Source organism: Leptosomus discolor, chromosome 1, assembly GCF_034619465.1.
Source record: "Leptosomus discolor isolate bLepDis1 chromosome 1, bLepDis1.hap2, whole genome shotgun sequence".
Taxonomy (NCBI): domain Eukaryota; kingdom Metazoa; phylum Chordata; class Aves; order Leptosomiformes; family Leptosomidae; genus Leptosomus; species Leptosomus discolor.
In genome coordinates, this window is record NC_141391.1 from 166,063,813 (window position 1) to 166,080,500 (window position 16,688).

Below are 16,688 nucleotides of genomic sequence, written 5' to 3' on the forward strand. Positions count from 1 at the left end.
TAAATTTAGCATCTATTGCATCTAAATTTACCATCTCATTGCTTTGCTTGTCTTTGCTTTTCTCCTTTCTGAGAGGAATTTTCCTAATAGAAGGTGCCTGCAGAGGTATTGGGAGTCTTCACCATCAATAGCCATTTTCTTTTGCTCATTTCTCCATTTTCTTCTGTGTTTTGTTTCAGTTACTTGACACCTTCTGATCTGCTTAAAAACTCTGCAAGCTTGCACAAGACAATTTTTTTTTTTTTTTTTTTTAAAAAAGAGGCAGATTACAGACAACTCACTGCTTGCTAGCCACTCTAACACCCAGAGTAACGGTAGAAGTCATCAGCCTCTGGCTTCTTACCAGCTACAAATAAAACTATCAGGGAAGAAAGCTGAAAAGGAGTGCTGTAAAACTGAACAATATCTACAGTTCCTCCTCCTTAGCATGTAGCTACCTATGAACTTCAGTCAGGAAGGAAACAGCTGCCAATTAAAAAGAAAATCATGACAAATAATCAAAGTTGTCATTCTCGAAAGAAAAAAAGTGGCCAAGGGAAACAAAGTAGTATGCAGAAAACAGAAGCGGTGTGCTGTTAGAGGGAAAAAATGCACTCATTCATAACTGTAATTTTATCAAGGATCTTTCCTTTCTATGGTTCTAGCCTCTCTGACTGATAAGAATTAGAAATGCTAATTTAAGTCCTCAGAATACCTTTCTGTACTATCTCTTATGCCAGCCTGTCTTCGTGTGTGGAGTATTTGTTAACTGGACAAAGGAAATTTCAGACTGAATATACTGTATACTACTCCAACAGTGAGACCTACTTGACTGTGATAACAGCACTCCAATAGAAGAAAGAACCTAAATTGTACAAGCTATTTAAAATTAGAGTGAACAAAAACCTGAGGAATTTACTGTATGCAATAGCAGCAGGATAGCTTGGAAAATGGTTGTGGAATATCCATTACCTGAGTAATTAATATATGTCAGAACATTTTCTTTCCAATGTACAGCCTTAGATCAGGTACTGCCATTGGTCAGCTAGTTTAATAGCCTAATCATTTATGAAGCTACAGCTGTTATTTTGTGGCTGACTAAGAATGAATAACATACTATTTTAGGTTTAAATTGAAATTTTCTCTTAGGAGTGCTATTTATTACTATTGCTACCTGACCATATTCTTTCTTAGACTCTACTTGCATACAGCTCAAATGGTTGTAATTTAACCTGGACACAGAGACAAATTTAGTATTCTTATACAGAATCAAAAAGTCAGAGCTAAATCACAAAAACATTATTTCATTCCAGATGAAACAATGACGCTGTAAGCTGGCTAAGAGAAGACATCTGTCAGACAACATATTTATGAAAATCTGCAGCCTTTGAGGATCTGAGTACTGTTAACTCCTCTTAACTTCAGTGAAGCTTATAATACTAAATGCCTCCTTGAACCAAGCTACCAAGCATGTTCTCTGTAGGTCATAGATGCTGTTATTGTGTAAAGAGCAGAATACGATAGACAAAACTAATCTCATGGGGCTGTACTGAAAGCTAAATTCCTCAGAGAATCGTCATCCAAATGATGCTCACTAATGAGCTCCATTTTAGGAAACCTCTGGGGTCTACCTAAAAGGGGATCTTTTTCTCAATCTTTATTAGAGTACCGGCCATATCTATCAACACATAGATGTAGAATGTGTAGCAGCTCAAAATGAACATAGTTATTATGCATGTTCAAGATAATTTTTTCACAAACTGTGGTGCAGGTGGTTTTTGTCAATCTTTTAACATGTGGCAGTTGTGATTATGTATCTTTAGCAACAACATTTCTGTAGTAGTGATTTCTGTACTTCAAAGAAAAAACATAGAAGCTGAAAAAATAGAAGGACAAACAAGTGAACAGAGGAAATGAAATAAACAAAGCATATGGTTATGAGTCACTATAAATTCTTAATTAATCTATGTTGACAAAGATTATGGTGACTAAATAGTATGGGTGCATGAAACTCATGGCAGTAGACCTGCATAGCAACCCACAATAAATAATCTAAATTTTCAACATCTACAAAAATTAAGCTGTTTATTCAATCTGCAAGGTAATGGAAGCAGGCTAAGGGTTTGCAGGCAGAACTGTCTGTCTTGCACAAATAGACTCTGCCCCATGGCACCCAAGTAGCTGCACACAGGGTGCATCATGCCCTTTCCTGGGCAGCAACACTGGAAGATTATTGAGGCCCTTCAATTTGGAAGCTACAAAACTAACTTCGTGGGTAGCCTTAATTTGCTGTACTCAGGAAAGAAATTTGGAGTTTAATTTTCACTGTGAAGAATGACTGAATGTGGCCAGCACAAATGTACTCCCCTGTTACAAGAAAAGATCCTTCTAAAATAGCTCTGGCAATTAACATAACAAGGAATGAACTCATGATGTCAATTAGAATTTGATGGTTCTCAGGAGATTCTGCCTTTCTTTTAAAAAGTTTCATTTTGTTAACCAGTTAATATATGTTGTAAAATCTCCTTCAGATCTAGGATTTTTGTTTGCATTTTAGCAGCAAGACTTTGATCTACACCCTGGATTGTGCCTTTGTTCAAAACCAACATTAGTGTCAATTATCAAGTTCCACAGGGGATGCCTGTAGCCTCTAGAGTATTGCCATTAGCTCAGGGCTTATCAAAATTAAACATATATAAGGGGAGCAATATTAAAAAAACATAGCCCAAAGTGTTCTCTCTCTATTAACATTTTGGATACCACTACGTGTTGTATATTTTTTATGATTAAACATATATTTTTATTTCCCACTTTCAGCTGTCCCAACTGCTGTTACTCCCTATAGTCTATAGCTGACAAAACCCATACTAAACATAGACAAAAAGTCAATCAATATCTATGACAATCAAGAGATTGATCTCCATGCAAGCATGATCTGATGCTGTTAATACCACCTTCACGACACCATGGCATCTCACAAAAGAAAGGGAACTGAAAAAGGTGTCAAGGCAGATCTGTTACCTGGTTGATGGGCTTTTCCTTTTCCACCAGTGACTGCCGAAATACTAGATCCAGAAGATGAGGCTTCCATTTTTATTGACCTTCTGACTTGTGGGAGTGAAGGATGCCCGACCACAGGCGGACGCTGTGACACTGGGTAGCTTGCTGCAGTTCTCCTCTGACAGATTTGCACACGCTTTTCAGCCCCATGAATAGATAAACTTATACCTGACAGGAATAAGAATTAGTGCTGTTAGATACAAGTGACCAGCATGGAATAACTAAAATACAAAAATTCTTTAAAATGGAGATGTAACAGCCTTCTTGAAGAAAAAAAAAAGAAAACAACAAAAAACCAAAATGACAGAAACATGAATTTTCTATGAAAATTAAAAATGTGAACATCTTTGCTGCTCTGCCGCAGACATCAGAGTCAGCCACACTAATAGATATTTAAATTAATACACAGTCATGGTTTACTGCATTACTGGCCTGCAGGAGGAATTATCTTCCGTTCCTTCAAAAAACCCACACAGCTCACACAAGACAATATTAATGAGGTAACTACCACAGAGTTTATTAAATAACGGTTTTCTGATTGATGGACCAGAACTTGGCAATGATGGTTTCTTTTCTTCTGAGCATTCACAATTTTTAGGAATTCTCATCATATGGAAAAGATGCTACACTTCAGGTGGTAGCTAGCTTTTAAGGAAAAAATAAAGGTCTGTTTTGAGGAAAACAATAAGGCTACAAGCAACAATAACATGACATCAAGCTTAAAAAACAATTTTACTTTCACTAGGCATGTGAAACACCTGTAACACTGGAAATTATCTTTCACACCAAACATTCTTAAATTTGTCACATAGCCAACTTTTAAATAGAGATTGGGATGAAAAACAGACTTTACTTTTCCAAAGAGAAAAGCAAAGTTGAAATTTCCTATATGTCTATTATACAGCCTTAGAAAGAAATACTACCTTACTATAAAAAATGCTGATTCTGATTTCCTTACGTTCACATTGATTGCTCCAACTTAATTTGAATTACTCTCAACATACTCTGGTAAAAATCTTTAGACAGTGTCTTTCAGGCAACAAAACACTACTGTTTTACACTTAATTTAATTGTGACTCTTACTGCTTTTATCAGCAATCACTCTTTGTTTTAAAAAACAAATAAAAAACCTCTACCGAATATAAATGGGCAAACTGAGAAGTAGATGGAAAAGCAGACCCTAAAACCTGGAAGTGTGGATATTTAAGCACATTGTAGGTTGCAGTCACTCAAAATCATTAGACATCATTAATTAGATTGGTCAAATTTGTGAAAGAGGTCCCTCACTAAAATGTCCAAAATGCCTTAATGACTGCTCTTCCACTTCCACTAAAAGTCAATGGATGTGGACCTCCAGGTCACAGAAGATGTTCTGAATCTCTGAAATCTTAATACACTTTGATCCGTAATATACTACCAAGGGGAAGAGAGCCGCCACTTCCGTAGGCAAGTGGTGAAAACAGTGGGGTTGCACACGTGAGGAAAGGCTGTGCAATTGCTCTCCTTTAAGATGGCTTTGTGTATTCAGAATTGAAGCTGCATGATCACTACCTGACTTTACTGCACTTCACCAGAGCTGATCTCCTGCAGGAAGTGTGAAGGGATGAGGACTCTCCTGCAGCAACTGCTCACACACCTCCCGGTTACAGGGCTAATGTGACTGCCAGCTGTTTCTAAAGACTGTTGAAATCACATCTTCTTTAGCACAGACAGCAAATCCTAGTCACCTTATTCAATTGATTCATCTCGGTAAAGGCAGCCTAGTAATCCCTGTGAGCAGAATGACAATGAGCATACCTGGACAACACATTTCTTTGACCATGTGAGCCCTATAGGGTAGCCATAAGGGGCTTCAAACATTGAGAAGCTAAGCCCCAGCTGTAAAATGAGCTCTTTACTTCTTGTGCAGTCACTAGAACCTTGTGATGCTAAAAATGATCTGAAACTATCCCTAAGGTATTAAAAAATTAACCACAACTGTTTCTTTTAGCATCACCACTGGTTGTCGTATCATTTAAAACAATCATCACTCTGAAGCTTAAGTGGGGTCAATAAGTTATTCTACCAATGCTAAACATGAACCTGGCATGGGCACACACTTACTATCTGGATGTCAGTAAGGCTGTGCTTTCATTCGTCATGAAATGAGTGATCTATTTTAGGAACAGGTTCCAAACATAAACCAACTGCTACATTTCTCCGAGGTTCAAGTAAATTGCTTCTTTGCATTCTGAAAACAGCCTGCAAACTCTTGTGCAGCTGTGACTCAGCTTCTTAAACTATTTGTGCAGCACTTTTTTTTCAGACATCAAATTAAAGGATACTGCAGCCAGATCATTATTCCTAAGAACTGCAAAATTTGCAGATTGATCACATCCAAAATTATGTTCAGTCAACAACTTGACTCTGGTTATATGCAACCTTTTGTTTTGTCCAGTGTAGAAGGGTGCTATAAAATCATGTCACCAAACTACATGAGGAAGAATGTACCAGCATTATTGGAAATTTTACAGATTATTCTTTGGACAAACTTAGAACTTAAAAACTACCATAGTTTACACCAAAGTTATGTCACCAATATATTCAATATATTTGGGCACTCTTCACCCAACTTTGCTGCCATTGCAGTTACTTTCTTCACACAAGACATTCTGTTGACTAAGAGAGTGGATTTCCATTATTTTCATGAGAACTAAATACAGGACAAAGGTGCAAGTGTCCTAATTTAATTACCACTTCAGATTTTTCCAGAGAGAGACCAGTCTTGCTTTTCTATATATGTTTCTTTTGTTAAACCAGAAGTCTGCAAAAATGTAAGAGAGATTGCAATAAGGTGCAGTATTACCTTGTTTTTATGTGGGTGAAAGTCCTCGTAAAAAGAGATGTCGGCAGTTGAAAATACATCCCCAGATAACACAGAGAAAATTAGAGACAAAGGGAGGGGGAATCAGAAGCAGAAAAGCTACTGGGAATAGAGTATGTAGCTTATGTGAGATGAAAACCTGGTGAACTATTGGCACTAAGCAGACTCTAGAGTAAACTCCCCCTATTCTTCCTGCAAATAACCCACGCTGCTGATGAATTCTGGGGTTTGTGGGTCAGAGATGTGAGAAAACAGCACAGAGAACTCTGAAGAGTAAATGTTAACGTTGACATCAATTACTTTTGCAGCGTGACCATACCCATACAAGACATCTAGAAGAAAAGACAAATTCTCCAGCAGTACACTGCAGACTGGGTCTTCAGTTATCTACGTTTGGTGGAGTTTTTCTCCTGCCTTCAGGCTTGGCCATATAGCTGCTGACACCAAAATCACAGTGCCATTGCATGCCTGGCTACATGGCCTCTGACCGTGCCTGTCCCTGCAGCATAGTCATTTTTAAGTGAGTTTGGCAGCCTCAGTAGCTGGGTACAAGCACACCAGCATGCTGTGACAGGCAGTATAGATGCTACAAAACCCAGGAGCTTCTCCTGCCTCTCCCTCTGACTTAATATAATGGATCACGAGCACTATTTCGACCGAGAGCTGCAGTGCAAATGCAAGTGAAAGATTTAAACACTGGACAGGGCTCAGTCACCTGCACCTGGCTGGCTGCAAACCAAGTATTTAAGAGGGGAGAGTAGAAGTTTAGTGTTTTGAAGCTGGATGATATTTGAGACTTCAAGTATTATATGTATCACTCAGGTCTTTTCCTTTCTTGCATGAAGCAAAAATCCTTCTCTGTATTTCTGAACCTTCACATTCCTTTTTCTTCTTTACCTATATTTCTATAATTTTTTATTCTCATAGAAGCTTCTTGTCTCTGTGAGGAGCTGCTCTTCTTGCTGCCCTTTTGTTCTCCTCTGATGTCTCTGAGCTTGCAGGTTCGTGTAAGAGAAACACCTTCACTCCCTTCCTACCAACACATCTCAGCCATGCAATTTGCCAGCAGGGAAGAGCAGCCTCTATCCTGCCGCTGGCTAACTTTTATTGCTTCCAGCTATGTCTTTTTATTATAAATTTTTCCAAAGTAGCATTTCTTTTACATTGAGCATATTTTGCCTCTTGTAAAGTGGTAGTATGCTTATGACACTAAAGAATTTATAATGCTCCAGATAAAACCTGCATATGAGAACACTAAAAGTGAAGTATTGAAGTGTTTCCAAGTCAGGAAGCAATAAAATCAAACACAAAGAAGAAAAAGGAGGGAGAAATTACTAAAAGCAGAAAACACTGCAGTGTTCCTGTGTACAAAGTTTTATGTGACGGTGATATTTTGTTGGCTCTTCAGATATTACAGTGATGAATGACCACATGCTGCACACTCTGCCAAGGCATCTGATGGGGCATCTGCTTTGGTAATGTTTTAGCCCTGGCTAGCAGGTGTTGTGCACCACGCACCTCTGCAGGGAGCAACATCTTCACCCAGTGGACCTCATCCAGCATGCCTGCACTATTCGACTGAGCATAGTGTAGCAGCTCTAGCACTGGTGGAGATTACTCTAGTGCCAGAACTGGAGTCAGCAAGGCAAAGTATCCAAATTATACTGTGCCAGGACTGAGAAACCTCTCCACCTGGGGAGGCGCCCACCTGTAGTGACTGTCAAGTTTGGGTCAGCTCCGGTTCTGTTCCACTCTGTACCACTTTAGGGTACAGGCTTATATTTATAGGTTCCTTCCTGATGTATCTGTGTCTAGCCAGAGATAATATGAACATGAATAAGCAATAATAATGCAATGCAGAGTTACAAAGCTGTGTAAACAATCCATTAGCTAACAGTGCTTAATTAGCCTCAAGTGCCCTGACCCGCTTTGTAGACCTTTTCTGGGATAACAAACTGCTGCTGGCAGGTGCAGTAAGTCCTCTCAGTTTGGTATAATCAGACTGTCAGAAGCTCATGTTAGAGAAAAATTGCTCCAGCTATTTCTCTCTTTTATGTGGGTCTTTTATTCTGTTTCAGCCCTATGCGGAGGCCTTAGGAGCAGATTGAGGTAGACCCTTTCTGCAAGGCCCTTTTCGTAGCAGAGCAAGGGCAGGGGAGCACAGAGCAAGAAGCGAGGAAGAAAACCTCGGTCATGTAGGGTCACAAGAAGTGAAGCATCTCTGGAAAGCTTGCAGTCATGAAGGCACAGATAAGCAAGGTCATAAGGAAGGACTTTGGAAGCATGGGCAGAGAGCAGAAAATGAGGCTTTACGGTGCACTATATAAATGAGCAAATTATGTATTTAATTCCTTTCAACTTTTACACCCAGAAAAGGAGAAAGTGAGCTAATTTGTCCACCTTAAAAAGTTAAGAACCCTTTTCTCACCTTGTGCAAATTACCACAATTCCCATTAAAGTCAATGATGCTCTGCAGACAGCTTCAGCTTTTCCATATTTTGAAGCTAGTCTTGATAAGGGGGAGCTCAGAAAGGGCAAGCAACTTAGAAGGTTTCTCATGTAAACCTGGTTTCATCTGAGACTTAGCAGAGAGACAGCTATGCTTGATGCCATGATAGACACTTCTGCTTGCTCTGAATCCTAGGAGGAAATGAATGAGCATGAGAGAAAATTTCACCTGCTGCCCTGTGTACACATGCCTGAAAGCATAGTCTAAAGGCAGTTCCCTCTTTTTTCCACACCCTAGGCCCTACTTAATAACAAATACATCCAGAAAAGCATGGCTATCTGTCTCTACATCTTGGGGGAAAATGTTACAACAGCATTAGAATTCCCACACTAGACTAAATCATTTTTCAGAAGTTTAAATATCACTTCTCTCACACAGCATCAAGTCCCTTGCCATTGGTAACAAATGATTCATGAAATGGTATCTAAGCCCAGATTATGCTTCAAGTATAGCTTTAAAAATGTTGAAACACTTCTGACTACATCAGATGTAAAAAACCTCCACAATTGAAAACCTTTAAATTAGCAAACAGAAAAGCTACTAGTTACAGAACTTCCCTGGAATTGGACTGGCTGGAGAGAAAGACTAACACTGCATCTCACCAGGTTACGTGTATTCAGTTTTCTGAAGCTTTGCATGGTCTTTCCGCCAGCTCCTTCCCAAATATTGGAGAGATGACAGGATTTTCAAGAACTACAGTAGTTTCAGAAACTGTTTCCTAAATGTTACTTTTTTCCCTATTTTCTATCAAAAACATTGTCCTGATGGCTTCTGAATCGACATAAATTTTTAGCATATATAATTTTCCATGGAAAGAAACCTTGGAGCTTAAATACACAGCCTGTGAAGGAATAGCTATTTTTCTTTGTCTGAAAGATGTCATCCCCGAAGTTTTGCATTGAAAGAGATGATGAATGACCCTTTTTCTTTACCTCTCTATTCCACTCATGACACTACAGAGCTCGACCATAACCCCTCTCTGTTGTTTCTGTTCCCAAGCTTAGGAGACCTGGTTTACACTGTTGCTGCTCACCAATAAAACCTGTTATATACATCCTATCACCCCTGGTCACTCCTCCTCTGTTCCTCTACTTTTTCAAGAAAAGAAGACCTGAAATAGACCTTAAGAAAGTTTCAAGAAATAGCACCAAAAACGCCCATGATGTTCAGGCTGTGCCTTCAACACGGATTTATACAGTCGCACAATAATGTTTGGTTTTGTTCTTCCCCTTGTAATTTCATTTGCCCCAAGATAACTTGTAAGATGGGCTTTGCCTCCCTGTCACATTTGCCAGCTCTCCAGGCAATTTTCCAGTGAATCAGGGATCTCCCTCCTAACCCAGCTGCTTCAGGTTCCTATGTTAAGCAAAGTCTGCAGGAAATAATACTGCATTATTTCTCTCATTTGTGCGTTGCAGCTTTTTCCACTTCAGTTGCTTTCTAGGTCTCATGTTTATCACTTCTGTAAGAGCATCACTGTACAGCCCTTTTCTATCAGCAAAACAGATCTTCATAAAGGTGTATTATTTGTCACTGCACTTTTTTTTCAATTACCTTCCTTCAATGGGAGGAAGGTAGCATCATCCCGTGTGACTACCAGTCACTGATAGTGCCAGGATTTGTGTTTTGAACTGTGATCAAAGGCATGTCTGAACTAGAACCCCGTGAAGAAGGGGTTTGTGTACACACTGGGTTTATGCAGCTTTAGAAAAGATTAAAAATGAACAGTTAAAGAGCAGCAGACTCCAGGGGACTATAGGTTTACACTTGCAAATGTGCTTTAGGCCAGAATAGCTTATTCTCCCCTACGAAAGTGGCTACATTACCTGTGGTTTAACTGCATCCAGAGCCAGTGTTCATTTAAGTGTGTCAAAGTCCTAATGAATAAAAATGTCTTGCTTACCTTAGGCCCACCATCAAAGGGTTGCTTTTATAGTCCCGAAGGTGATTTATTAAATTACAACAAGCTAGAGTTCAACAGTGATTATCTAGCATGACTGAAAAACTCCAGTAGTGCTCACAGAGATGCAAGATAACAACCTGAAGTCAGGAAAATGTCTTGGAGAGAGTTATAATAGTCCTACTTTAATGGTCTACATGACAGTCTGAAAAACCACTTGTCTTCCTTAGGCATGAGTGAAGAAAGAAGCTTAGCTAAGTGAATATAAAGCTCTTTTTGGTTGCTGTTGATTTACCAGTGACTGTCATGGGCATGTTGTGGGACCATGGTGCTGAACACAAGGTGCTGCCTATGTAAGCCATATGAGCCCAGGTGAATAAATGGAACTTTTTTCCTGAAGATGCGTAATTTGGTTAGTTTATTAGTCTCGTATTTTTATTTCTGTCTAACAATTCGTTATTTAGTTCCTCTCTACAAAAAGAAAATATATATGCTGCTACATTTCCAGGCTACTGGGATAAATGTCTAGCTATTGTGTGCAAAATATGCCCCCCCTTCAGTTTGCCCAGCAAGCCGCAATCAGTGTTGTCACCATCCTAGATGAGTTCTTACTGGGGTTGCCTGAATTTCTGTTGTTGTGTTTATTACTTTTCTCTTTTTGTTTGTTTTAGTATCTGCTTTGACTTACTTTATTGTTACAACTGGACTTTTAACAGTATTAGAACTACACGCATTCTGAAAAGTAATTTGAAAAAAACAATTTTAAAAAGTTCCTTTTCTTGCCCCAGTATGAAAATAGCAGTGAGAAAGAATGCCTTGTCCTGAAATCTGATAGACAAAATAGAAACAAAAAACTGAGGCTGATAAAGCAAATCCAGTAGAATGTTTCTCTACCAAAAAATTGTTAATTATTAGGAAAAAAAATTGTCCCAAAGTCAAGAGCTGGTGTCAAAAATTTTGTTTAGAAAATAAATCTGACCTTATCTGGACTGGAATATCCTGGCTTCTTATTTTGTAATTACTTGACACTTTGAAAAATGTAATTTAACATATCAAATAGAATACAAATTATCAATTAGAATACCAGTTGCCTCTGAGCAAGCCAAAAACCACTTATCGTTTCAATTACTGAAACACCATATGTAATACCAATCATCAATTAATGTCGCTGTAATATACAAATAGTAAGAAATAATTCAAAACATAAAAATTAAAAACAGAAAGCAAAACACATCAAAAGAATAAACCCAAATATAGTGAAAACAAGAAGTTCAACCAAGATGATATATTTCAACTGTCCAGAAGCAAAATTCTGATAGAAATACTTTAAGCATTATATTGAAAAGTGACTTCAGAAAGTGCTCAAAATAAATTCAAAGGCAAAAAAATTGCAATAATATTAGAGTTTCTGTGGCTTGGGTATTCTGTTTTTTGACTCACTGTCTCTATAAGCAAGTAGAATAGATTTGCACTAGAGTGAATGTAGGTTCATACAAAAACAATGGATTCATATCTCAGTTTCTGTCACAATAAATACCATCATGTCAACACTTCTTTCTTTGAAGCAATATCTATTTCTTAAAAAAAAAATGGAAGATTGGATCTGTCTTCTTAAGTGGCACTTACTGATTTGGAAACTATGCAGTAACTCTTGTCTTATTCATTTTACTATATATGCACAGCATTTACTAACCAAAAATACACTCAGAACACTGAGATGATTTAAAACTTACTTTCACTGGTGTTAAGCACTGCAATCAAAATTGTTTTCTTTCTTAACAGCTAGCTATTATTCTGATTTTCAAAATCAAGAGCTTTCTCATTAAACTTGTCTGCACTGATTTTGAGCCTTTTGCCCATATGCATATGGTAAAAGGTACAAAAAAACCACACGCAGCACTGACACATAGTACAAACATAGGGCAAACCGCAATGCCCTGTGAAACAAAGCACCAAGTCAAGTCCCAGATGCTTTTTACTGGCTGAAGAATGAAATGTAGCACTAGCCATGCAGATATATTTTGAGTGTAGGTAGATTTAAAAGCAGATAATTCTTTTTTTTTTTACATCTTAATGTGCTGCCTGAATGTCAACTGCTACATTTCAAATACCACAAGTCTCATTTTATCTCATTTAATCGGATATTCTCTATAATGCAGAACAGTGCAATCAGTCTGAGACATCATCTGTGAAACAGTAAAAAACCCAGGAGACTTCACAGATGGGAAAAAAAGATAGCTCAGGATACATCTGAATGTGTCTGCCTCTACAACGCAGACTAACAATTTTCAGCGCAGCAACTAGTCTTAATTTAACTTTGTATTTTGCGTCCAGTTTCAGGGGACGAGTTCACCATTGGTACTCTCTCGGTGCTCCAGCACCAGGCCAGCCCCAGCCATACTTTCTGCAGATAGTTTTGTTAACCATCAGTTGGCTTTTACACTGATAACAATTTTAATTAGATCCTATATAGCTGACAGCTTCAGGGGCAGGGACTAAGACAACAAATGTTAGTTCTCCCCCCTCCTCCAAATGGGAGAAATCATCTTATATCCCACATTGCAGCAAAGTATATTGCTGGAACAAAATACTTTTAGAGTAAACATGCATCTGGACAGATGTGTGTCTGACTAAACAGGTCGCATGTGCTGGGTCAAGTCCAATGCCTAGGAGGGTTTTTGCCCTCCGAGCGACTGTCCATTGTGGACATACAGGTTGTTCCTACAGCTTGGGACCCATGGGCCCATCCCAGGCCCCAGCACCTCACATGTCCAGGGTCTGACGCTGGATCTCAGCTGGAGGGAGGCCCAGAAGCCTCCCACCCCCTCCTGGGGAAAGAGCTCTCACGCAGGCTGGAAGTGGTATGCTCTGGCAGAGCCTGAATGAGCATGGCTCTGCAAGGAAGAAGCAGCATTCTCCACAGCCACGCTTGCTGAAACACCTAAGTTTGCCATCAGCCTCTCCTATGGAAAAGAAGTGTTAACAAGGACCAGTTGTATCAGAAATTTTGAGGCATGTGTACTACTTGTCTGTCTTTCGTGCATCATTAATTTCCAGCACACTCTCTCTTGGCAAGTAATGCTTTTGTTTGTCATAAAGACTATGGTGCCAAGCTTTCTAAATCGTCATAAAGTGAGGGCAATCCCCAGAGGGGATGGCAGCTGTAGTGTGCAGCAGATGCCAGTGAAAATCTGTGTTCATCTGTCACCTCATCTTTCTGGCAAGACTCCAGGCAATTAACAATAACAAGATGCTATTGAAAAGAATATGTAAACCTGCCATGTTCGTACATACGTTCCTCACAGGGATCCAATTGATTGTTCTCAACTTATGCTGATCTGGATTGAGCAAAGCACAGGTCTTGCTTACTTTACTTCTGAGCTAGATTGTATTTCTGATGGAAGACCAAAAAGTCTAAAAGACCTGTTGACTAAAAGATGACAGTACTCACATAATGATTGTCTGAATCTGGCAGATTAGTAGGTAGAGATGGAAAGAAAGGCTCTGCTGATTGATACCATTTTAATTTCTTGAGCTCTTTACAGTAGAACCAGAAGAAATGGTCGGAGGCCATAAAAATGCGCTAACTACATTGTAGGATGTGAGGTCTGTAACATACTGAGCCGTTTTTGTAAAAACAGTCCATGCTCTAACTCATTTACTGAATAACAGCCTTGTACAAGGGCAGGGCCTGCGATTGTTTCATGTGTAAATAATTCTCTGATATACTAGCAATTCAGGAAAACACGTTAAGTATGCAAGACAGACTTCTGCACTACATAAAACACTGGATGTTAGTTGAATATTCCTAGAGGTTTAGAGGATGCACAGAAAAGACACAAATTTTCTGAATCCACCTAAAAAGCTTGATTGTAGAAAGAACCTATAAAAAGAAACATGTGCCTAGATTCAGATGCTGTGACTGACACCTTCTCAGTGAAAGGACATTCACAAATACTCTTTCACAAAACTTTTCCTTTCTTCACTCATATCTCTGACACTCTATGTCCCATTATTGTTCATTCATTTCCAAAACCATGAACAGAAAGTAAAAAAAAAAAAAAAAAAAATTAAAAAAAATCACTATATATATTTGTAAAGTTATATTTGTAAGAACATTCCAGTCTGAGAATGCTGAATTTGTTCCAAATATCACAGGAGTTTTGAGGATTTAAAACAACCAGACACTTAAGGAAGAGAGTCTGTTTCTCTTCACAGATACCATTTTGCCCAGAGCCAAGAACACGCAGTTCAGCGGATGCGTAGAATGCAATCTTCATGAACAATTCCTAAGCTGAAATTTCCTCACCAAAACTGTCTATACAATCCTGAAACTTGCTAGTAGTGATTCTGAGAGGAGCTTAATATGTCATTAACTGGCACCATCTTTGAGATATATGCAGCATCTGAACAATTAAAGATGGTTGTATGCTCTGCTCCTATGATGGTATACCATCCACAAAGAGAAAACTGACATACAGGAGCAGCAATGGATTGAGAAACAAAGAGAATAGTAAAGCCAATTAGTAGGGCACTTTAACCTAAAAATACTGATGGGCATCCTAGTCAACGAAAAACCCCCAACAAAAAATAACATCAAAGCCTTCCAAATGCAAAATCCTTTTTTGTTTAAAAAAAAAAACAACAAACAACAAAAAACAACATAAAAACAATCAACCAATCCACCTACTTCATTCCTTCCCTAGGCGAATGCCTAGTTAGAAATAACTACATAAAGTTGTCTTATATTCTCCTTGAGAGAAATAGCAATGTGTACCTCTTCATATTAGATCTAAGATCCAGAATCAAAATGGCACTGGACTGATCTATTCCTCCTAGTCCTTTATGAACACAAGCCTAAATCCTGAAAAGTCTGTGTTTAGAGATAATGTTGTTAATTTTCTATGAAGAGTTAACCACCAACCAGAAATATTTTTCTTCATTTACAAGGCAATATGAGCCTCCTTACAAAAGGCTATTAGTGGATCACAGCAGTCATAATTACCATTGCATGAACAGCAATCTAGAAATAGATTTCCAAAGATGATTTTAATGCATCAATCAATAAAATATATTATGTGCCTAGGAGTGAAAGAAGCAGATGACTTAGGCGTGGATGAAGTTTTGTGAGAAAATTAACATTAGATAAGAATATACCCTGTTACAGAGTATTTCTTCTCAATTCCTGATAACGTTCATGACATTTTCAAGTCTCCTTACGTGACACCACTCCTTATTGAAAATTTGGCATAGTCTTCATTTTATGGCTACTGCCAATACCTCCTTCAGTGATCAAGCCATGACAAGGAAATGATACACTCACTCCCTGTTTCATAAGTTGCTGTGTTTTGACTTTGCTCCTGCCTTTGCAACTGTCAAATTTATTCCTCTCATAATGCACTTTTCAATTATAAGTCTCCACCTGGACTTTAAAAAACTAAATCTAAACCAGTGAAGATAAAGAAAATATCATTGTTGACAATATTGAGCCTTTCTTTATTTTTCCTCTCAGCTCTTCCAGTTAACAATACATTTTATAGGTAAATATATCAGAATCTAAATATCAGACGAAATACAATGATGATTCATAAGAATTCATAAGATCTAAAAATTACTGTCCGAATGTGCCCAAGATACTTGGTGCTCTTACCAGTTCCATAACGGCTTTTTCCTTCTTAGAATTTAATGGTATATGGTCAAAAGAAGTGTGGCCAGCAGGTCGAGGGAGGTAATTCTCCCCCTCTGCTCTGCTCTTGTGAGACCTAACCTGCAGTACTGTGTTCAGCTCTGGAGCCCCCAACGTAAGAAGGACCTGGACCTGTTGGAGTAAGTCCAGAGGAGGGCCACAAAGATGACAAGAGGCCTGGAACACCTCTCCTATGAAGCCAGGCTGAGAGATTTGGTGTTGTTCAGACTGGAGAAGAGAAGGCTCCGGGGAGACCTTAGAGCAGCCTTCCAGTACTTAAAGGGAGCCTACAGGAAAGGTGGAAGGGGACTTTTTCCAAGGGCATGTAGTGATAGGACAAGGGGTAAAGGCTTCAAACTGAGAGAGAATAGATTTAGATTAGATATTAGGAAGAAACTCTTTCCTGTGACAGTGGTGAGGCACTGGAACAGGTTGCCCAGAGAAGATGTGGCTGCCCCCTCCCTGGGGGTGTTCAGGCCAGGTTGGGTGGGGCTTTTAGCAACCTGGTCTAGTGGAAGGAGTCCCTGCCCATGGCAGGGGTGTTGGAACTAGATGATCTTCAAGGTGCCTTCCAACCCAAACCACTCTATGATTCCATGGTCATATATATTATCTTCAATTAAAAAAAAAAAAACACCAAAAAACAATCCCAAAAAAACAATCTCAAAGCAGTTACTTTAATCCAACCTCT

At 38.8% G+C, this 16,688-nt stretch overlaps 1 protein-coding gene across 2 annotated transcripts in view; it reads right to left on the reverse strand.

Moving 5' to 3' along the window:
* The window catches only part of ANO4 (anoctamin 4), a 224,136-nt gene that overhangs the window by 129,299 nt on the left and 78,149 nt on the right, over nt 1–16,688 (reverse strand). For both annotated transcript variants that reach the window (XM_086470602.1, XM_086470594.1), the window contains exon 3: nt 3,001–3,207. In XM_086470602.1, the coding sequence (XP_086326728.1) occupies nt 3,001–3,207 (207 nt within the window). The remainder of the gene's footprint in view (nt 1–3,000; nt 3,208–16,688) is intronic.